The sequence below is a fragment of the Lepidochelys olivacea genome (genome assembly GCF_965140295.1).
Source record: "Lepidochelys olivacea isolate rLepOli2 genome assembly, chromosome: 4".
Lineage (NCBI taxonomy): Eukaryota > Metazoa > Chordata > Testudines > Cheloniidae > Lepidochelys > Lepidochelys olivacea.
The window spans coordinates 39,213,062-39,237,708 of NC_140414.1; the positions used below are offsets into that span (position 1 = coordinate 39,213,062).

The 24,647-nt window shown below is 42.3% G+C and overlaps 1 protein-coding gene across 1 annotated transcript; it reads right to left on the reverse strand.

Annotated features, from left to right (window-relative positions):
• Positions 1 to 1,460: 1,460 nt before the first annotated feature.
• CASP6 (caspase 6) lies at positions 1,461 to 21,824 on the reverse strand. Its single transcript, XM_084625812.1, has 8 exons — positions 21,668 to 21,824; positions 14,380 to 14,421; positions 13,304 to 13,346; positions 9,198 to 9,344; positions 6,889 to 6,965; positions 6,224 to 6,399; positions 3,614 to 3,773; positions 1,461 to 2,267 (listed from the first exon to the last, which is right to left on the reverse strand). Exons 1-8 carry the CDS (start codon positions 21,705 to 21,707, stop codon positions 2,029 to 2,031), a joined length of 924 nt encoding a protein of 307 aa, XP_084481938.1. The 5' UTR covers positions 21,708 to 21,824; the 3' UTR covers positions 1,461 to 2,028.
• Positions 21,825 to 24,647: the final 2,823 nt, after the last annotated feature.

Genomic DNA, 24,647 nt, shown 5'->3' on the forward strand with positions numbered 1-24,647 from the left:
GAATAAAATTCTCGCCATTTTAGTAAATTGATGTGGGCATAAGAGTCAGAGTGGTGTTCTAGTGTACTGAAGCATTTTACTATTTTTTGGGGGACTATTAATAACAGCAGAGAATAGCACCAAAAATTTGATATGTCATAGAAAGATTTCTGGTATTTATGGTGAAATGTATTTTTATAGTTTAGCAGGTCTCCTGTCTAATATTCCAATTCAGGAAAGTCCATGTTTAAAATTAGGCATGTGTATAAGTGCTTTCCTGAACAGAGATGAACTTTAAATCATGTGGTTAAGTCATCCTGAAAGATAGTTCTCTTTTTGTGATACTAACTCTATTTTTATACTTCTGCAACATCTTCCATCCAGAACCTCTTGCCACTTATGAAAGTGGATAAGTATTATCCACATTTTACAGATGGGGAAACTAAACCATATAAAGGTTAAATGAGTAGCTTAAGGCCCCAAGCTGAGGGACCCAGGATTATGGAAACAGTTTCTTGGATCTCTCTCCATGGCTCTAACTTCTGGCAGTTGTGCTGTCTTAACTGACAAAATCAGAGCACAAAAACCTTGAACCACACACTAAGATCCTCTGCACGATTTGATTTTAAGTTACACAGCAAGAATACATTTTTAGAAAGATACCTATTAGAATGAACATACAGAGTTAGTTTCCATCGAATATCAAATGTTATATGTGTTACCTCAAATCTAAAACAACAAACAATTTTGGACACCAAGTCAGTCACCTGTAGTTTTCTTAATTCAGCCTGTATTGCGTATTAATTCTTAGTGTATGCTCATCTTCAGGGGGCTGAAGAACATATTTGTACATAGCTCTCCTGACTAGTATAAACTCAGGGTGCTAGTACAGTAATAGATTAAAGTTTGGCATACAGTGTTCAGAGTACTATAAATTTAAATACACACTTTATTTAAAGATGTTGTTTTCCCATATTCAAAGATTGTGTGAAAATATTTGACCAAGCAATGAAGACTTCCAAATTTCTAAAAGGATATTTAAAATAATGCAGAATAAATTTATCAGGTAAAAGATTTGGCAACCTGAGTTTACTATTCTTGATGAAGTAAAAGGCAGAAAGATCAGTGGTTTTGGTTTGTTTGGTTTTTTGATTGATGGTAGGTCTCTTGGATTGTGAACTGACTATAGTTATTGTGTAAATTAGAGAGATAATAAATGGAACCCCATGCTGTCATTTTTCTAACTACAGCAGTTCTTTAAAGTTAAGTGAAGAGAAGGTATTGATCTAGTAAGGAAGAACCCAAACACAGCAGTGCTGCTTAGATGTTCGTTTCCTCCTCTAAAATTAAAGGCAAAATATCACACATGCTTGGAGCCTAGTGAAACACACACTGCACATTTTAATGTGTTGTAGGTGTTACATATTTTTTAAGATACAGAAAAATTACAAACATACCTTAGCTGCACTCCCTATAAATTAATGTCAGTGCAAGAAAAAAACAGCTTTTATAGTCTAATGCAGTTTTAAAAGTTTTGTGAAAAAAGTTACAAAATGCTATAATGCAGTTAGAAAGTAGACAAGGAATCACTCAAGTGCAAGTCAGAACATTTTAAAAAATTGGTTAAAAAGTGCTTTCTCTCTTAGAACTTATATGACCCTTATTACCACGGCATCTGAGCACCTTAAAATTTTTATTACACAGAAATCAATGTTACAATTATTTCCCCCAAAATTCCCTGAGACTGCTGTTGCTGCAATGCTGATTTATTAGAACAAAATAATTTCTAATATAGAAAGGTTTTTAAAAAATATTTAAATTATGGTTCCTGAAATTTGATCCCAGCATTTTTGTAAATAGTCCTGTTGAGGAAAATGCATGATGTGAATAACTGTGTAGTTCTCTAGCTACATTGAAAATCATGTTATAAACTATTGAACAAGAGAACAACCTTTCACTCAGTGATCTAGACTACAAGATTAAGTGATGAAGATATTTTCCATTTTTTGGAGTGAATTTGAATAAGATGCCATTCTCAGATGGGCCTATCTACTTTGATTTTTGATGGAAGTGCAATTTTTTAGTCAGCATTGAGGCAAAACAAGGAATCTGCTTCTTTCCTATTGCATTAATGTCTCTGCAGATATCCACTTTGCGATGAGATACTTTCCTGTTAACCAGAGTGAGAAGTTCTGTGAACTCCAAGGAAGAACCATACTTTCTTATCATCTCACACAAGTCTTGAATATACCAGGTGCCATTTAGAGTTTCACGATGAGAATAGTAACCTATTGGGAAATAAGAGCATAGGACTCCATTTAACCTTAAATGAAGACTAGAAGCCACAGTTAATAACTTACAATATCACAATTTACTTCTTGCCAGTCATGTTCATGGACTGCAGATAAGTTTTAGATATACGTCTCTGCACTATTTATGCTGTCTTGGGTACTCAGATGTTAGAGATAAAAACAGTACTTTGGCAAGTTTGCATAATCAAATTTAACCTGGGATTAATAAGTACGGCCACACTGAGTCAGACCAATGGTCGATCTAGCCCAGTATCTTGTCTTCCAATAGTTGCCACTGCCAGATGCTTCACAGGGAATGAACAAAACATGGCAAGTGAGTGATCGATGCCATCATCCACTCCCAGGTTCTTGCAATTTAAAGGCTTAGGACACCCAGAGCATGGGGTTGCATCCCTGATCATCTTGGCTAATAGCCATTGATGGATCTTCTCTCCATGAACTTATTTAATTCTTTTTTGAACATATTATAGTTTTGGCTTTCACACCACCCCCTGGCAATGAGTTCCACAGGTTGACTGTGTGTTGTGTGAAGTAGTACTTCCTTTTGTTTGTTTTAAACCTGTTGCCTCTTAATTTCATCAGGTGAGCCCCATGGTTTTTGTGTCATATGAAGAGATAAACAATACTTTTTCTCCGTACCATTCTGATTTTATAGACCTCTATCACAGCCCCCCTCCTTATTGTCTCTTTTCCAAGTTGAAAAGTCCCAGTCTTTTAATCTCTCCTCATAACTTATAATGGGTGCAACTCCATTTCTGACAATGGAGTTGCATGTTCATGATTAATTTTGCCATTTGACTTTATACAATATTTTGCAAAAAGATTTTGTATTAATATTTGTATACCTTTCCAACATCAGGTAATGTTAAGCTGAATGCAATATTGATTCAATAGCAGAAACAGTTCTGTAAATTCCCCCTCTGGTGAATTACAGAAGAGTCTTCAGGATTGGGAATGAGATGGTTTGGGAAGGGCACCCACCTGTGTGAGGAGGTTTAAGAAATCACATCCAAATGACATGAGATTAGAAGTGCAGAAGAATATTTCCTCCTGACAGGTAGCTCAGTGATAGGGATGTGATCAGTATGCTTTGAGGTACAAAATCATTTAAAAATTGCAAGTTAGATGGCATATTTTCATTTATTCTTAAGTCTTTACCGCATGTGCAGGAGACACCACTACTAAAGCAGACATGCAAAGTGGCGAGTTTAAGGAACTTGAATTCTTGTTTTGATTGTGTGACAAAGAAACTCTGCAAGCCTACTACATTTAGTAAAACAGGAGTTAGATGCTAGAAACTTAAGTGCAAAATAACAACATACCTTCTGCAACCGAGTAGCACATCAGAAAGTCTGCACCAGCAGGTAAAGTATATATAGCCGCAGCATCCACTTCAGTTTCGTTGACTTTGGACTGGTCTACAATACTGTCCACTGCATCCGGAACAATGACTGGGTCATCGTGTTTATCCCCTCTACATGCCTAGCAGGAGAAAAAGCGCTGAATCCTCTCATCAGCCAAGTACAGTTAGCCCTCACCGAACAAAATTCTAAAAGCAGAAGTGCTTCCTGTTTGTTTAGATGGTCTTAATTTATGTAACTAAGTTCAGAAAGAACTACCTTTTGTCCTACTTGTACGTCCCCGAGGCTTTCATTGGTAGAGCAAGCTGTTTAATAGGGCCGGGCACCAACTTAGAAATATCAAAGCATAGCAGACCCCATACTGACCTATTCTCTACTTTTGGAAGGAGAAGAGGGAGTAGCCTTACAGATCAGTTCAAGGAGAGTGTTCTGTGTGTAAGTAGCAGCTTGAAAAGAAGTGTGGGACTACCCTTGTGAGAGACGCAGGTGCACGAGGCTGGCATTGTCAGTGAAGCAGAGTGGGGGACTCAATAAGATGCAAGTTTCAAGGGGTTCAGTACTACTTTGACTAATGACTTGGTTTGCATTGTAAATTAAAGCAAGGGTGGAACTGATTTTAGGTTATGTCTCTAGTTTTTGTTTTATGCGTGAGTCTACATTAGTAGGAGCCCCTAAATAATTAATTTTCCAGTTGAGATACTGAACTTCTCCCCTGCTTGCTGCTCTTACTTCTATAAAATCCAAAGTGGATTTACTCTCAGTATAAGATGCTGGATTAACAGCAGATTTAATTCTGCAGGGACTCTGTGTCTGAATGAGGTTTCACCCCTACAGGACAGGAGCTATAAAGTGGTTCATCCAGGGGATGGCAGCTTTAAATTGCGGCCAGGTCTGCACAGGATTGTTGCATATGGAGGCCACTCATTTCCTGAAGGCTCTGGCCACTGTCACTCATCTTGAGTTATGCGGCCAATTTGAGACCCCACTGGAGCAAGAAAGAATTCCTTTGCTAAAAGGCCAGGAGAGGCCAACATAGTGCAGGACTAATCAAGCTCCAAATATAGGGGTTTTTTTCACAAAAATGTTAAGCACAGGTCATGCAGTACAAACTCCCCACAGCATCAGGCCAAGGGACCTCATCCTTGACTGGGAGGGAACCATCTGATGGGGCAAAGATGTAGTTCATGGAATTTGCCCATTCAGTCTTTAGCCTTCCTAAGTCTGGCATCTAGGTACCAGTTGTGGTCACCTAAAAATATGAGCTGAGGCCACTGACTCTCTTCCTGCAAAAAATGATGGCAATGGTGTCTGCTGCTGGACAATTGTTGGCCATCTATCCTACACGGTCTTGATTTGAGCTGGCTTTCATGTATCAGTATAATTTTACCATTGTGACTCATTGGCAGCTTCAGTACACAATTATTTCCTGTTTTAGTTAGCATAGCAAAAAATCCAATTTAACTGATGCTCAAACGCTTTTGTACATTGGCTAAGATTTTCCAACCCAGGCTACATAATTTAACCCACAGACTACTTGATGCCAACTGGCAGAGGGCATAGAGAGACAGGGATCCCCTGGGTTCACTTTAAGATGTCACGTAGGGTCTCTGATTAAAGCTGTGTCACACTGGATGTCAATCATTGCAAGATGTTTTTTATATATAATATGTATATTATAATGCTCAAAAATATGTTTTAGGCCTTATAGCTAAAAGCAGCATGTCTTGAAACAAGTGTCTCCTGTCTGGAGAAGTTTTTCTCCTTAGTGGACCATTGTGTGTTTTACAATAAAAGTTTATTAGTATATTGAGTTAAATGCTAATGAAGAGCTTGAAGAGAATTCAGAAGAGGTGAAGATCAAAGTTCTCATCTGGTATATCTGGGAGTGCAGAGAGAGACCCTAGCATCCTTCAATACATGAAGACAAGCTGCAGTCTTGATCTTTTGAAAGTGGGATTTCAGCCAGCTTGGTTGAAAAACGCTGGGAAAAGGCACTGGGGTAAGCTATCATGTAGAAGACCGGGAAATGTCCCATGAGTTACGTTTAGGCTCGACAAAGTGTGTTATGACTGTTTTATATGTAACCATTTATTTTCAATAGTCTTAATTTCTATTATTTGAATCTCTGTTCTTTGATGATGAACTTATTCTTGTTTTCACTTTAAACATTTCTAACTGCTGTGTGTTAAGCAGAGTGGTGATCCTAGTTGACCTGAGTAAGCTGCTTTGGGAGTAGCGAATCTGAGTAGCATGCAGTGGAATGGGCTGAGCACTCCAGAGGGATGCTCAGAGGACTATGGAGTTGGAATGTGCCTATCATTAACCTGGAGAGAGAGAGTTATGACTTTGGAGGCCTGAGAGGTAGTGCGTGTGTTGCCAAAGGCTGATGGAGACAAGAAGCTGATCCACAGACAAGACTTCCTCTCACTAAGGGCAGGTAGTAGCAAGCTGCCTCTTGGAAGTGTCATAATAACCACCGCCTTTTCCACATGAGAAGAAGTTATCACAAAAAAAACTGTCCTCTGTGCCACTGGGGAAAAAAGTACACAAATTCAAGAACAGAGATCTTACCTGAATTATAAATATTTTAGGCTTTCCTACTAGACTCGGGCAGTTGTCTCCTCTGAACATGTTTGTCACTGTCTGAACTTTTATTTTAGCATCATAGGCGTAAACGTGATTATCTTCACCATGGCTCAGGAACACACACACAAAGCAGTCAGCATCACTGTGGTTGTCCATTGACACTAAAATAGTGGAACTGTGTTTAGATGATTACGCAAGCTTACAGTATTTATTAAACACCCCACCGTTAGTCCACTTAAGACCACAGTTAGCCATTTAATCTCAAATCAGTCGTATTTGAGATATGTTGAACCAGAGTCTCAGCTGCTGTAAATCAGCATAGCTCTGCTGAAGTCTGGAACTACACTGATCCATACAAGCTGAGGCTCCAGTCAACTGGAATTTAGAGAGATGCTTAGTAAACACTACTTCTGTTGGTCATAGATGCATCTTGGGAATTCCAACGCTTGCAATATAATACAACTGAAGATACCACGGTATAAAATTACATATTTTCTGTTCCTTAGTCTTTTTATGTTATGGAACTTCATCACAGAAGGGAAACAATTCAGGTTACAGTGAACTTGTCTTAAGAATGTATTTCTCTATCACTGTTATCTAGAACTTCTCCTGCAAGCAGACTAAGACATACCAACTACATGGTCTCCTACCTTCATAAATGTTCCGCATAACCTCTTCTGCTTTAAGGTCATCAAAGCATCTGACTTCAAATCCAAGCTCTGTCAAACTATCATTAAACACACATGTTTTAATAAGTATCCTTTTTGAGTTATGCTAAAAATGCCACCACTTTTGTTGCTCCCTTTAGAACTCTGTACCTTTTCCTTGAGAGAATAGATATTCATGTTAGTTTATGTAATGGTACCCAAACCTGATCCCCAGGGGTGTCTTAAAGATGCACAGGACCAAAAAAAGTCATTTATAAAGTGAAGGCATTCTCATGAAATAGGAATTCTGTTAAGAGCAAAAGAAAACACAAATAATGGAGGTACTCCCTCAGGGACCTGTCTGAAAACCAACCAATATGCGAAATAAAGTAGAACTTCCATTTTTGCCAAAATGCAATTTCATTTTCAGGCAACTATGAGCCAAACTGGACAATTTTGGACTTTTTTTTTGAAGGGTTATAATACTATCAAATCAGAAATTTAATATAAACAGAATATAAAAACTTAATCATGCCCTGAAATATGCTGATGCTGGGCTATGCCACCTCCCTGTATTAAGCTTTTGGTTCGGTTAATACGTGCAGCCACTTCCCTTGTGAGCTCTGTGCTAATCTACTACACTTGTAGCTGGTTACTTTATAAACATCAGGTCAATGCTAGCCTAGCCTGGGTGCTTTCTCCATTTTTACTCATTTCCTCAATCCATGATGTGCTGTTGTTGCATAGTTCCATAGGCTAAAACAAAATTCATTATGGAACTGCATTTCTTGTGAATGGAATAGTGGGTTTGCTATCACTTCTTTTGAGGGACATGTGTTTCTAATTACTATATCTAATATTGTATGCAGCGTAGCTAAAGTTGTGTCAGTCCCAGGATATTAGAGAGACGATGAGGTAATATTTTTTTATTGGACCAACTTCTATTTAGTGAGAGAGACCAGCTTTCAAGCCACACAGAGCTTTTCTTCAAGTCTGGGGATGACCCGAAGAAGCGCTCTGTGTGGCTTGAAAGCTTGTCTCTCTCACTAAATAGAAGTTGGTCTAATCAAAAACATTACGCCTCAACTACCATGTCTCTCTATATCTAATATTGTCAGTGATGGCAGAGTCTGAAATTTGTTGGTACTCCACAGCGGACAACAACTAGTGCTAGGAGACATGGGTGTTTTCTGTAAGTCACATATCCCTTCCTCTTTGCATATCTAAATTGTTGTAAAATAGCATGTGGCTAAGCTTAGACTATACTGGCTCCTTGAGTTAGCCACATAAACATACGGATGTACAGCACAGTTGTGCCTGGAACAGAGCTGTCCTGCGTCCCAAAAGCTGCAGTTGCCTATTTTGCATCTGCGAGCAGCTAGGACTACGTGCACTTGCTAGGTGAATAGGAATAAAGGCTTCTTAACTGCCTTAACTTTTCAGTCAGTTTTTGAAATTGTATCATACAGCACATCTGTTTACCCTACAAACCTGACCTTGAACTACTCTGCTATTGGACAGCATAAGTTATTAAACAGATTTGAACTTCACATCACTTACTCAAACTGGTTACTGGTTTAGTGAATCACAGGAAGTGCAAGATGTGAATCAACAAAAGTCAATTTATCTCCTACCGTAAGCAGCACAATTATAAGAATCTCATGTTTAGAACTTCTATCTCAACCGTAGCCACTTGCGTCCAACCATCACTTGGCTTGAATGCATTAGGGATATTAGATGAATTAATGTTGCCAAGCAATATTAAATGGGCACAATCAGCTTGAAATCTAGTCAATTACAAAAAATGAGTTGAAAGTAATTTCAGGTACTCTACCTTTCTCCCGGCACTTCCTACCGGTTTGTGACGTTACAATCAAGTTTATCTTTTTTCTGTATTAACCAATGAAAATATTTGTGTTCTATTTTCCCCCTCATCATATTGAGATAGAAAAATACATTGTTTGTTTAGTTACACAATACTAAAAAGCCTTTAAAAATTAAGATCACCACTTAGACTGCTGAGGTACAGGCAGCCATCAGGGTAAGGAAGACTATTTTCACAGGGCCTGATCCTGTCCCCATTGAAATCAATGGGAGTTCTGCCTATTATTTCAAAGGGAGCAGAAGCAAGCATTTAACTCTTTTTATCATGGGGTACTGTGCAAAATCTTTCAGTCACAATTATGTCAATGAAATCAGTTATTTTATAGCTGCTTATATAACCTTCATGACAAATCACTTTGAATTGCATATTTTTATTTAACTTATCTAAAAATAGTATCCTTCTGTAAAGCAGCCAAATATCATCTTACCTGTGTTTCAGATTGTCTCTGTCTGCAAGTGTGCCACGTCTATCTGGCAGTGTTAAGTGCCAGAAAAACTGCTCATGATTGAAGATTAAAGCAACCCCTCTTCGCCTGTGGTTCATTTTGTATTGTGCTTCTGGATCAAATGGTTGGCTGTTACAAAGAGAGAACATGCCTTTCAATTAACAAATAAATAATTATTAGTTCACCTACGTATGTTCAGAGGCCAAGATTTTCAAGAGTGACGAGAGATATTGGGTACCCAAAGTCACATTTGAAAACCTGGGGCACATTAAATGAGTCATTCAAAAATCTCATTAAAGAACTGGCTGCAGTAGATAAAGGCCAGTAAGTTCTGAGTTTAAAAAGCTGTTTCTGTAACTTTAATTGTTTGCTTGGATTATCTGTTGAATTCCAGGACAGACGACTGCCAGTGCAATAACTAGGCACATTATGATAAATTAAAGTGGAGTCTGGACTCAGTACTGATTCTCCATGTTTCACAGTTTAGCCAGACTTCTTATTTTAAAAGTTATAGAGCAGACCCCTTTTGATAATGTAAGTGTGCACTAGTTGGAATTTTGTTTGAAGTTACTGTTTACTGAATCACATGCAACATGAACATGGCAGTTTTAAATAGTCACATAACTTTCTGAAGACAACATTGCGATGTAAGTTTCTTATGCTGGTGGGACAGAGCGAGATTTTCGTCCATGCTCACCCGAGACAAATAACTCAAGCAAGATGAAATCAAAATGTCCTTAATGCCCGTGACTAACTTACAAGTCTGTAATATTCAGCATTTCTGCTCTTAGAATCACCGTGCTCAGTAGTCAAAAATCAGGACAGGGAAAAAAGGCAGAGAAAGATGGGGCATTTTTCTTCCCCTTAATTATTCAACCTACACCAGTAGGAAAATTGTTGGGTATAACCAGCGATAGTCTCCAAATCACTTGAGCAGCGATGGTGTGGACTTCTAAAAGATAAATTTACATACTAGGCCACAGTTTAAAAAAAACATGAATATCAGCCATAAATATTTGGTGCATACAACTTATCTGAATCTACTGAAGAAAGAAATTATCTTATGGAATGAAACAGTGATCCCTGTCTAATTTGAGATGCATACTAAAAAGCTATTTCCAAATACCCACTAGGAAGCATATGCAATGTTTTAAACAACTTCTCCCATGAAATCAGGACAAAAGTAAACATTCCACTTGAGAAGGCCTGAAACCAAATACTTACCTGTCAAAAATAGCTAGCATGACTAGAGCCAGTTGTAGGGCAGTGTGACCCAGCCTGGGCTATCACACTTGGCACCCTAGGACTGACCATGCGTGTTTTCAGTAAACAAAGACATAGTTGGAGGCTGCTTCTCAGCCGCTATTCCCTATATTGCTGCCTCTATGTGCTAGAAGAAGCAACTTTACCTTTTACTTTAATCCTTTTAAAATACAAATACTCTATTTAAAAAAATTAATGCACGAACCTAATTTCAAATGACTGCTCAATTCCAAAAGAATTCTGTTGTGGTGACATCCACCCAGTTTCATGCTGGTTGTGTCTCCTATCCCTGTTACACTTGACATGCATCACCTGTTTTTCATGGGCTGGGGGCAGAGCCACCACTAGGAACAAAGAGACCTTCCAAAACAGGTAATGGGGGAAGTGGCAGCAGTGAGGTGTGTGTGTGTGTGTTCGCACACATGCATATTAAGAGCTGGGTGTAATTTTTCAGCTGAAACTTTTTTCACTGAAAAAAATGCAGATTTGGATTGACCAAAATATTTTGGCAAATTAATGCTGACTTTGTGAACTGCTTCAGTTGAAAAAAATGTGGAAATGTAGAAATGGTTCATTTTGACATTTACGAAATGTTTTGATTCTTCAGCTAGATTCAGAAGGGGAATTAGAGGCCTAACTCCAACATTTAGGCACCACTCACAGCACTGATGAGGAGCTAGTCCCTTTATGCCCAATAGCCAGGCAACTCACCTGGGATGTGGGAGACCAGGACTGAATGCCCCCTGCTTTGAACACAGGTCTCCCCACTCCCAAGAGAGTGCCCTAACCAGCTGGCGATTGGAGCTGAAGTAGGCTCCCTCAGTCACTCTTGTTGAAGCTGTTCCACTTTGCATAAATAAATATTTATTGGGCTAGAGAGAAGTGGTGAATGCCCTACCAGACTAGAGAGTAATTATCATTCTCTCTGTCCTAGTGACTATACCTATTTATACAAAGCGGAAGGGCTTCAACAGGAGAGCTTGAGAGAGACCCCCACCAGAATATCCCATAGCTCAGTCGTAAGAGCACTCTCCTGAGAGGTGGGAGATTCCTGTTCAATTTTTTTCTCCTCCACCCTCTCAAGGCAGAGAGGGTGGAATTAAACCTGGGTCTCCCACATCCTGAGCGAGTGCTCTAACCAGCCACTGGGCTGAACATTGTAAGAGTAGTAGCACCACCTCCTCATCCTCCAGCTGGATTTTAAGTGGGGCCTGATCTGGTAGGTATGCTCTGAGTATTTCTACTACGTTGACCCCACCAGCAAGAGAGGTTGGGGAATGACTGTCTTTCCCTGGTTGGAGGATCATGCTGGTACTTTGGCATCTGGATGCCTGGAGTAAGGCAGCAGTGCGCACGCTCAGAGACAGAGACGTACTGCACCAACAGACCTTTACAGCAAAAGTTAGGCACCAAGTAAATTTAGGTGCCTACAAGGTTAGGCAGCAGCTGAGCAGGGGGTCTGTGGATCACAGCAGCACCTCAACCAGGAACTTGGGCACCTAAATCCCTTTGTGGATCTGGGCCCTAAACACACCCCTTTCCTCTGCATTTCACTCCTGGCTAGCTTAGGTAGCTCCTAAATCAGCTTGCTGGCTCCAGTGGATCCCATTCTTAGGAATCTAACTCTCCCCATGCATTGTGTGGGAAATCCGGGTACCTAACTTCGGACCATGAATTCTACTCGATAGCAGGTTGCCAAGGAGGTTAGTGTTGCAATGCCTACGTTCACTTCATGAATCTAGCCCAGGGGTTGGCAACCTTTGAGAAGTGGCACGCCAAGTCTTCATTAATTTAAGCTTTTGCGTGCCAGTAATTTTACATTTACAGGGCTCCCCAATGGAACCCCAGACTGGCAGTGGGCTGAGCAGGACTGGCAGCCAGGACCCCGGCTGGCAGAGGGCCGGTCACTGGAACCTCAGACCAGCAATGAGGTAAGCGGGGGCGGTGGCTGGTATCCCAGGCTGGCAGCAGGCTGAGCGGGGCTGATGGCTGGGACCCTGGCTGACAAGGGGCTGGTGGCCGGAACCCCAGACCATCAGTGGGCTGAGCGGGGTGGCGGACAGAACCCCAGACCAGCAGCGGCTCACCCGCTGCCGGTCTGGGGTTCCGCTGGCTCCTGCCAGCCGGGGTCCCGGCCACTAGCCCCACTCAGCCTGCTGCCAGCCGGGGGTTCTGTTCACCGGGGCCGGGGGTCGGGACTCTGGCTGGCAGCAGCGTGCCAGTAAAAATCAAGGGGCCGGTGGCCAGAACTCCAGACTGTCAGCGGGCTGAGCAGGGCCAGCGGCGGGCTGAGCGGCTCAGCCCGCCGCTGGTCTGGGGTTCTGTCCGGTGGCTCCTCCCAGCCAGGGTCCCGGCCACCGGCCCCACTCAGCCCGCTGCTGGCCTGGGGTTCCGTTCACCCAGGCAGGCAGTGGACTGAGTGGGGCTGGCGGCCGGGACCCCAGCTGGCAGCAGTGTGCCAGTAAAAATCGGCTCGCATGCCGCCTTTGGCACGCATGTCGCAGGTTGCCAACCCCTGATCTAGCCCACGTCTCCTTCCTACTGTATGTATTTGTTCACTGTCCAGCACTGAGGAACTCTGATTCTTCCTAGGGCCTCTGGGTGGTGCCATAATAAAATAATAATGAACACTACTACTTCAGTGATATGTAGGAGTTTGATACACATGTTCTGTAATGTTACGGGGCCTTCTTGGGTACTCAGCTTGGGCTCTTACCAAAGATTTAAAAAACCCCAAGTCATAAATGTTTTGAGTTTCACATTCACATCTCTCTCTCTCTTCCATTACCATCTTTAGTCGTTCTGATTAAAATATAGGCCTTTACCTTCTCTCAAGGACATCTGTTTCTGTGACGTTTTGGTCTCCATCTATAACAAAAAGAGAGCCAAAGGGTATTTGAATTACTAACCCAGTTGTTAAAAGAAAATTTGAAAACTTAGGCAGTGGGAGATTTTCGAATTTAAACTTAAATCAGGGCTTGAGTCATGCTACATCACCCCAGAATGCCATTCCGGCACTTCATTTGGTGGGGTTCCGTTCCTACCACGTATGAGTGATCGTGCTGGAAATCCATTCCAGCATTTCTTTTTTAAGGACTCATGTGTAGAGCACGTGCAACAATCTGTAAAGTACACTTGATAACATAAACAAGGAGTTCATGCACAGGCCAGATAATTAGGCATGAAATCACCTGATTTGCATTAACGCCTATTGGGGTGCACAATCATATGGGTTTACTTTTGGAGGCCATTCTTAAACATGTGACCCTCAAAGACCAGATTTTTAAAATTGCAAAAATGCGGATGCATAAATTGTATATCAGCAATCATGGACACTGCATATGCAAATGACAAGCTCTCCGTCTGGTTATTTTAACACACAGCCTCTGTAATTTCATGCAAAAACTGTGCATGCTTTTGTATACACTATTTAATTACTAGCACATAGTTGCACTTCGTTTAAATACATGATGCAATCAGCCTGAAACTAAGCATTTTCTTTGAGGCTAGCTCAACAATTTAGTAAGTGATGTAGGTATTGGGACATCCAACTAGCAGAAAAATTCTAAAACATGCAAACAACAAACATGCAAACATGCAAACAACCCTTTCTTCTACTAAAATGCATAGAATACGTACATCAGCCGTGTTAGTACACCCAAAACTCCTACTGAAATTAACAACACTATTGAGTGTACAAGGAATACAGAGCTGGACCTACTGTTCTAAAGATGTTAAAGATAAAGCTGTCAACTATGTCCTGCTCCCATCTTCTCCCACCTATACGTTAGTGTCTCCATAGATCTGAAGATATCTCACAATCCATATTACCAAAAGTGTGACAGCCCACAATATTCTTTTTAACCTTGCCATTTTATGAAAGTAATACACTTTACTGTACCTTTGGTATTTAAAGCAGGCCCACTATCCACCTGGATTTGCCCTGCAATTGAAAACACCACACCAATGTCACTGTCATAACGTACAATGTATCAGCTGCAAAAAAGAAAATGTGAGCACATTTTTATACTACACAACTCACACCCTTTCATAATTTGTTTCTGTAATAAATCAAATGAATGGAGTCATAACATTGAGCTATGACGGACCACATTTGTTAAATTTTGTGATTATTTTTTGCCCTTTGTGGCCCCATCAGTACCCTACCATTGAAATCAAGTCATGAAGGCCTTGTCTACATTAGCACTTCTCCTATTACTGGTCTCGCACAGGTATAGCTCCACTGGTGACAACAATGGTGGAAAAGCTAGTGTAGACCAGTTGCCAGTGTTTTTACCATCATATTGTCTAACTGTCAAGGTTAGATGGAACAGTGTAGAAAACACCTGTAGCCTGTCTACACTAGCAAGTCCACCGCGGCTACCACCAGAAGAACTGCACCAAGGGTGCTAGACTAATGATGGGAGAAGTGCTGAAAAGTATTAGCATAGACACAGCTAAACTTAGCAGTAATGACATAGTTCAGAATCTTAAACAAAAGAACTATTACAGAGAGTGTGTGTGTATGAGACTCACAATAGTTTTTGCCTGCAAACCTGGAGTTAAGGCTGATAAAGTATCACTTCAGCCAAAGTACACCCAACCCTTGAAAATATGATTGTTTCCCTTAAAAACTGTCTTTCCTTAACTTGGAATTTCCAAGTTAAGTTCCCACTTAATTGCCAACCTCTCCCAAAAAACATACCTAAGTATGCAAATACATAGTTAAGGTCTCTGTGATCGGGGTATTGGGCCTATCTCAGTGTTGACAAGGAAAAGTTAACCTTCCTCTTTAGGAAGGGCCACCGCTACATGTGCATAATGATGGGATATGCAGAGTAGTGCAAGCTGTGGGGAATTAATGAATTCCAGAAAAGGGAAAGAAAGAATCAGGCAGGGGGCTTGACACAAATAAGCTTCAAGGGAGAATAGCTGAGCCAAAGGACTTGTCTTATGCTGAAGTAAGCCATGTTGTGTGTTGAGTTTTATCTGACTGAGGTAAGATACCCTTTGTTTGCTGGGTCTCAGGCTAAAGAAAAATAAAGAGGACTTCTTGCTTGCTCTTAATTTCATTTCTGTTTAATCAGTTTCTTGTCATTTTTACTTTGAGTTTCACATACTCAATTAGAAAAACTCTACAGTATTTGGACTGCAAACACTGCTGGGAACTGTTCATTTGGGTTTGTTTTTTTTTTAAAGTTTCTAAATTTTTAATTAATGAAAATGTTCTGTTGGTCATAAGTCTCGTAAAGCTGGTATTTTTCAAAGGAACATCAGGGAGTTAGAGGGGTACGCAACTTCCATTGGATTCAGTGGGATCTGGGAACCTAAATTTCTGTTGGCTCCTTTGAAAATCCCATACTAAAAGTTTCTTTTTTACAATATCTAAAATTTGCACCAAATGAAGTGACAATATACCTTTCAAAATTCACTGATACTCAAATCTGTATATTCCTTATTGGTTAACTCTAAGTGAATCCTTGGATTCACTCATCAATGACTGCAATCACACGGTAAAGGTATATTTACTGAGGCCTAGATTGTTTTCTCCTATGGGAATTGCTGGTGCTACCAAGTTGCTTGAAGTCCTAGTCACACCTAAGACCTGGTGGCATTCTCAAACGATCTCTTAAAGGGAACCAAGCCAGTAGATATTCTCAGAGAATGCCTCCCAGTTAGGGCCCTGCACAAAAGACAGCCAGGGACAAGCAGTGGTGGGGTATTTCTAGCTCAGTCTATCCCATGTCCCGGTGGTTAGGGCACTCATCTGGGATGTGGGAAGATCTTGTTTGCAAAGCAAGCAGGGAATTGAAAGGAGAAACTCAGGCCTCCTATATCACCAGGCCACAGAAACAGAGTGACTCTACAGCCTAGTGCTTCGGCCATCACCTGGGAACTGGGAGAATCAGGTTCAAGGCCCTGCTCCAAAAAATATTTAAGGTGTAACCGCTCCAAAGGAAAGACTGGGAGAGGAACATCCACCCCACAAATACCCAGGAAGATACTTACCTGGGATGTGCAGACCTCGATTCAAGTATTTGTGCACATCAGACAGAGGATGGATTTGAACTTGGGTTTCCCACATCCTAGCTAAGTGCCCTAACCATGGGTCTACTGAGTAGATTAACAAGCATGTACTTTTGGATGTATTTTGTGCAGGGCCTGAACCAGTATGCATGCTCTGAGACCATTAACTGGATCAGTCCCCCCACTGGAAAGGTAGGGATAAGGGGGAATGGTTAGTTTGAGAATCTCACTGGGGCTTAAGAATGAGCTGGGGTGGCATCATTCCTCAAGCAGCGTTGCACATGTCTATTGCTGGAAACTTAGGCATTTAGGGGACTTTAGACAGCAACTGCACAGTGGTTTAGAGAACATTGGTGGTGCCTAAATATTGGATTTAGACCATAAGTCTTTGTGAATCTAACCCTCTGACTTGCCTAAGGTCTGTGGCAGAATAGGGAATTAAACCCAGCTCCCTCAAATCACAGGTTAGCACCCTAACAACTAGACCATCTGTCTTCATACCTGAAACTGAATCAATGATAGTACTCAGTCCTTGCGCAAATCAGACTCCAAAAGAACACAGTTAGTGACCACCTGTAAAAATATTAATTCTCTTCTACTGACCAAGTACATGGTCATTGGAAGAGCTAGAACTAAAACTTATGATCTCCGAGTGCCCAACCCAATGCACCTTTCCCTAGGACAAAATACTGCTACAAAGTTTTGTGTAGCTCCATGAATGACACTTCTTGCCAGTGAGAAATGGTAACTTATTTTGTGTTATGGGTGCCCAGTAGCAGCAGGTAGGGCGTTATAGGAGTCTGTCCTCTTGCACCTCACAGAATCAGGAGATTGAGATGCAGGAGTGACTGGGAAACTTGGAGAAGCTAGTGATAACCAGCGGCAGACAGGGGGACTAGAACCCAGGGGGTTTTGGGGGTGAGGAGTGGAAGAGGCAGGAAAACCTGAGGCAGTTTCCTTCATTTTGTATCAGCTTCCCATTATCCTACCTTCTGCCTCTGACACACTTCATTCCTTTCCACTCACACACAAAAGGAAACTTCATAATAATGCTACAACTGCAGAATATCAGTAGTTAAAATAATCACTATTAGATATTATGTGGATAGTCAAAATGTTGTTCGAAAATAGAACGTAACCTAGGAACTCTATACACTATGGCCTCAATCCTGCAAGGAGCTCGGCAAAGATGCACCTCTGTGGAGCTCCTTGCAGGGAAGAGGCTACGTAGGAATGTGTACCTAATGAAAGTAGTTTCAGTTAGTGAAGAAAAACAGATGACTGGCTTGAAGGGAACAACCTGGGATGTTATAGTTAATGATTCTTAACATGTGGGTGGTGACTGCTCAAGGGTATGAGTTGAATGCCAGAGGTTGTTTACTGCATCACAAGCTAACTGTATTCATCTGAAGCAGATTCACTTACAACATGGCCCTCCTCTAACACCAGGAATGCCTTTTCCCTCTTTCCTATGGGCACGGGCACAGGCATAAATCAGTGTGTCAGGAGCTGACTGAGGAGATATCTGAGCCATTAGCAATTATCTTTGAAAAGTCGTGGAAGACAGGAGACATTCCAGAAGACTGGAAAAGGGCAAATATAGTGCCCATCTATAAAAAGGGAAATAAGGATAACCCAGGGAATTACAGACCAGTCAGCTTAATTTCTGTACCCGGAAAGATAATGGAGCAAATAATTAAGCAGTCAATTTGCAAACACCTGGAAGATAATAAGGTGATAAATAACAGTCAGCATGGATTTGTCAACAACAAATTGCATAAACCAACCTGATAGCTTTCTTTGACAGAGTAACAAGCCTTGTGGATGGGGGGAAAGCAGTAGATGTGGTATATCTTGACTTTAGTAAGGCTTTTGATACTGTCCCGCATGACCTTCTCATAAACAAACTAGGTAAATACAACCTAGTTGAAGTTACTATAAGGTGGGTGCATAACTGGTTGGAAAATCGTTCCCAGAGAGTAATCGGTGGTTCACCGTCATGTTGGAAGGGCATAATGCGTGGGGTTCCGCAGGGATTGGTTCTGGGTCCGGATCCGTTCAATATCTTCATCAATGATTTAGATAAAGGCATAGAGAGTACACTTATAAAGTTTGTGCACGATACCAAGCTGGGAGGGGTTGCAAGTGCATTGGAGGATAGGATTAAAATTCAAAATGATCTGGACAAACTAGAGAAATGGTCTGAAGTAAATAGGATGAAATTCAATAAAAATAAATGCAAAGTACTCAACTTAGGAAGAAACAATCAGTTGTACACATACAAAATGGGAAATGACTGCCTAGGAAGGAGTACTGCAGAAAGGGATCTGGGGGTCATAGCGGATCACAAGCTAAATATGAGTCAATAGTGTAATGCTGTTGCAAAAAAAGCAAACATCAGTCTGGGATGTATTAGCAGGAGTATTTTAAGCAAGACATGAGAAGTAATTCTTCCGCTCTACTCCACGCTGATTGGGCCTCAACTGGAGTATTGTGTCCAGTTCTGAGTGCCACATTTCAGGAAAGATGTGAACAAATTGGAGAAAGTCCAGAGAAGAGCAACAAAAATTATTAAAGGTCTACAAACATGACCTATGAGGGAAGGTTGAAAAAATTGGGTTTGTTTAATCTGGAGAAGAGAAGACTGAGAGAGGACATGATAACAGTTTTCAAGTACATAAAAGGTTGTTACAAGGAGAAAGGAGAAAAATTGTTCTTCTTAACCTCTGAGGATAGGACAAGAAGCAACGGACTTAAATTGCAGCAAGGGTGGTTTAGGTTGGACATTAGGGAAAACGTCCTAACTGGAATAAATTGCCTAGGGAGGTTGTGGAATCTCCATCACTGTGGATTTTTAAGAGAAGACTGGACAAACACCTGTCAGGATGGTCTAGATAATACTTAGTCCTGCCTTGACTGCTGGGGACTGGACTAGATGTCCTCTCGAGGTCCCTTCCAGTTCTATGATTCTATGAAATATTTGTAGCCTTATGACAGGGTTTGGTTGCTAGAGTACACAGCCAGCTGTGTATCTGTAGTAAGTGTACCTGCAATGGCAATAAGCAGGTAGTGTGGGTAGAGGGCAATGTATCAGACAGCATGGGTACAAATTTCAAAGTGCTAGCTACACTCTCTTCAACCTCATTCTGAATCGGCTGCAGTGCCAATGCTGCCCTTTAGCCTATGCTATGGTATGCCACAGGGTGCACGGGGGACTAAGCAAACACACCCCAATCCATCCAAACTTTGTTTTAAAAGGAGGGGTGCTCCTAAAATACATACAATGTTAAATAAAAAACCATCATTATTGTGTACCCACTCAGTTAGCTGCAAACGAAGGGCTTGTCTACATGGGAAAGTTATTCTGGAATAAGATAAGGTGTGAATTAAAACAGATATAGTTATACTGGTATCATTCCCCAAGTGAACACTCTTAGGGTATATCTACACTATGGACCTTACAGCAGCACAGCTGTACCACTACAGCCGTGCCACTGTAAGGTCTCCCGTGTAGCTGCTCTTTGTTGGCAGGTGAGAGCTCTCCTGAGGGCATAATTAAACCACTCCCAACAAGCAGCGTTATCGATGTCGGCAGGAGAGTCTCTTCTGCCAACACAGCGCTGTCCACATCAGCACTTTTGCAGGTGAAACTTATGTCGGTTGGGGGTGTGGTTTTTTTTTTACACCTGTGAGCAACAAAAGTTTTACCAGCAAAAGTGGTAGTATAAACAAAGCCTTACTCTGGTATAAGAGTGTCTTTTTTCAGTTTAGTCTTTTTTTCGCTTCTTGGCTCTTTGAGCTAAGATCATATGTTGCTTGGGAAGGTGGAAAAGACACTCTTACGCTGAAATAAGTTTGTCCACCTGGGGTTATACAGCTGTAACAATGGCATAACTGGTAAATATTTTGAAGTTTGAAGGGGTTTTGTTTGGTTGGGTGGCGGGGGTGGTTTGTAAACAATCTTTTTGTGCAGTCTACTACTAATACCAGTTCTGAAAAGACGGTTGGGGAAGAGGTCTGGGAGCATAGTCATTGCAGAGTTCTACTTCTTTTTAATTGATTTTTGGTTAATACTTATGCATGTGTTAAGCACTGTTTTACATGCACAGGGTATTATAGGAGATGCTATACATTTTAAAAATAACACTGTTCTTTACAAGAGAAATAAAATAACTTTTAAAAGCACGGTTAAATCACCTTTATAAATAACTGCAGGGGTCATACTTTGCAAACCTGCTTTATTTTAAGAAAACGCTAGTTCGACGGAGAGTGTACTACTGCCCATCCTATTAATTTAATGTGCAATGTATGCATGGGAAGAATTTACCTCTGGCTCCTTTGACCGATATCAATAAGTAGTGGATAGTGGGCATTTTATGCATCCTGTTTGAAACCCTGCCAACCAAAGGTGGCAGCTGTTTATGAATCACTGGTTTGCCTGGCACTGCAAGAATAGGTGCAGTGTAACCAGGGTTTAATTCGTGCCCGGGCTTGCCAGGGCTAACCCCTGGCACCCCTAGGCTTGGCAGTTCATAGCCCCAGCACCTCTCCCTTGCCACATCAGTTATGAAAGTAAAACAAAATTGCTTGAGGCCGGGGCACCTCTTTCATTACAGATTAAGCACTGAGTGTAGCAAAGAACAGCAGATCCCTGCCCTGAGGGGCTGCCACCCGCAGACACAATAACCCACAGCAGGGCAGCGGCCGCTTTGGGGACCCTGGGCAGCAGCTGTGTGTGTTGCTGGGGAGGCAGGAGCCCCAGGCTGGGAGCCGGAGACAAAGGGCAGGGACAAAGGCCGGAGACAAAGGGCGCCCTCGCCTTTCACTTTCCCTTCTCAAGGGCAAGGAGACGCGGCCGATGGTCGCAGGGCCCCCCTGGCCAGACACCCCCAGCTCTGCAGAGAGAGGCAGTAAAGGGAGGCCCCTCCCCAGGGGGGAACTATGGGGTTTAGGTTCCTTTTCCCCTGCCCGGGAGGGGGGAAACCCTCCCCCCAGCGCCCCCAGAGACGATGCCTCAGCCGCCCCCCAACCGCAGAGCCCAGGGGAAGCAGCGCAGCCCTGGCCCTCCCGCCGTCCCCGCAGGGCGCCGGCTGCGGCGCCGCACGCTCGCCTCTGGGTGCTCCGCAGGCTGGGAGCCCGCGGGCCGGGCTTGCCTGCCCTACCGGAGTTGCCGCCGATGCGCTGCTGCTTGGAGCTCGCCATGGCCCCAGAGAAAGGCTCCAAGTGCGGCTCCCCCAGCCGAAGCTTAACAGACGCCGCAGCCTTGCCCGGCTCGTCGTCTTCCTCCGCCGCTTCCTGCACCACCCGCCCCCGGCCCGCCTCCCTCCTTCAGTGGCCGCCGCCCCTTCCCGCGCCAGGCAACCCCGGGCGGCTCCGGCGGGCGGATGGGATCCCGGGGGGCGCGCCCCGGCCGGGCTCTCCCCAGCCCCTGGTGTGGTCAGCGGGGTTGTACAGTCCAGTCGGCTGTCCTCCTCCAGCTGGGTGGGGAGAAAACCAGCACAAATCCAACCAGGTCCTCCCTGCAGTAACTGGGGTTTTGGTTTTATATCATTGGCCAGAACCAAACCCCAGAGCCAAACCCCACCAGCAACTGGGGGATTTCAGGGGGCAGGAGCCGGCTGGAAATTTCAGACCTGGCCCCTATATTTTGAATTAGTGTACTGAACCGAGACCCTGTGGATCAGCCCTCTGCCCCCATGCTGATCTGAGTGTCCCTAAATTCTGGATCAAGTTTCCCATATGGTTCTTGTTAACTGTCGGTCTCCTGCCAGTATTTAGCCTTAGATGGAGTTTACCACAGCTTTGGGCTGCATTCCCAAGCAACCTGACTCCAAGAAGACCCGGTCCCGGCGTGCCGGGGGCTGCTACCGGACTCACACCGTCCATGGGCACCTCTTAAGTTCAAGAGGGCATGAAACCATTAAGAGGTGCCCGTGGACGGTATGAGGCTGGTAGTGGCCCCTTGCGTGCCAGGACCAGGTCTTCTTAGAGTTGGGTTGCATGGGAATGAAGCCCAGCGCTGGTGGTAAACTCCATCTAAGCCTAAAGTCTGGCCCTTGCCTATGAAGCATTACACTTAGGGGTCTCGAACATATGGCTTGGCATGCAAAATTGAGTCAATGGCAGCTTGGTCATTAGAACTGTGTAGGGACAATTGCGTGCCTCACTGCTGCACAGTTTTAAAAATTAGGTCCTGAATGAGCCACCAAATAGTGTTGAGCGCAACAGCTGCCTTACTTAAAATCTGCACCTTAGGTCGCTTGGAGGAAATCCCAGTGTAATGTGCACACCTAAGTATTTTGTCTTTTAAAATATCTTTTTTTGTTTAAAAATATGGAACTTGCTGTTCTGACCAAGTTATTCCCCTTGTGAACCCTTTAACTGGATTCCTGTGTCTTACTGCATCAAATTCAAGCTTCTTGTCTTTACTGTGAAGGCCCAATATATTCTCACTCCCTACCTACTGTGCCTCTTTGCTCTCATTTTCTGTTATTCCCCATTTTATTCTCTCCTTCTTGGTCTCTTCTTATTGCTCCTGCCTTTCTCTATCCGCTGTGCTTGTCCTGGTTTCCCATTTCAGAAAATTGTTAGCTTCCTCCTTCCTCCAATTCCTCCTTACCACTCACATCTTTCAGGAAATTTTCCTATCCTGTTCTAACCTGCAATAATCTCTCCACAATGTCTTTTTTTTTTTAACCTTAATTCCTGTCTTATGTCTGGTCTTTTTTCTTTATTTTCACTTACCGTGTAAATACTTTAGGGCAGGAAACGTGTCTCAATCTGTTGGTAGATTGTTGTGTAAATGTTTGACACTATAATAATTACTATTAATCTATACACCTATTCATGTTGTAAAGAAAAGCTCCATGTGGGACCAGTAGCATATATTTATCACAAGTGCTGTGGCTATAGTTTTTTACTCCCTACACTTGTATCACAACGTGTTTGCCAAATCCCAAAGTACATATGTGCATATAAAAATGGATAGAACTAGGGCCTGAGGGTTGGAAAACAAAAGAGATTAAAAACTATAAATTAGGGAAATAGAGGAGGAGTCCATAAAGAATAAAGAGCAGATTAAAGTTCTTCCCTTCACTCTAAAATAGTCCAGTTACGCTAACCAAAATGACTGCATTTAGAATAAATGGACCTAACAGCTAATAGTTCACCAAACCCCCCCTCCCCCACCAAAAAGCCCATCTCTTTTGTTTTTGCACATTAAATCCTAATGGTAACTCAATAGTAATTTCAGTGATATGGTTAAAACTTCACACTTGAAGGATTAGGAGGAGCTACTTTGTCAGGAGTGAAATTAATCCAAGTGTAACCACATAGTTACCTAGTGAGTGAGTTATTTTACTCTTCTGTTATACTGTAGACCCATAAATGTTGACAGATTGTGAACTGCTTAAGTTTCAGGAATCAACTGCAGGCAAGTTCTTTGCTCTGTTCTTGTGTCTTTTAAGAGTGATACCTCTAATATATAATGGAACCGTTTCAGAAGTCAGTGGGTAGCTGAACAAAACTGTCTATATTAAAAGAAAACGTTCTTTTGAGTTTGTCATGGGATGTGCATATGGCGTTGGACTGGTATCAGTAACACTCTCCTATACTAACATAACATGGCTAAAAATAGCAGTGTAGACACAGCAGCATGGCTATACTAGCAGAGTGGTGACCCTGGGTATGTACTTGTGTTGCTAGCCTGCACTAACCCCCCTGTCCTCACATCTGTGCTGCTACTTTTAGCAGTTCGTGTGGTATGTCTTTGGGAACAGTGAATCTGAAAGTTCTGTGACTGTTCAAGGGAATGGGCTGAGAGCTCCAGAGGGATACTCAGAGAAAGGGAAACAATAGTTTGCTGAAACCTACAGCTCCCCAAAGCAGCCTTTTGTTCACCAAGGTTTAAAGTCGTTTTAACAGCCATATTCATAGTTTTGAGATGCCTCAGGAAACTGGAGTTTGGCTTAATGTAAAATGAAAAACTGTATCTTACCAGAATCACTGAATGAAATAGGCATGAGCTTAAAATAGATTTAAAATATTTCATATTATATAGACTAAGATGATATTGTACTTTTTTTGGATTTTGCTTTTCTTACTCTGTTTAATAGGCAGCATGTTTAAAACAAACAAAAGGAA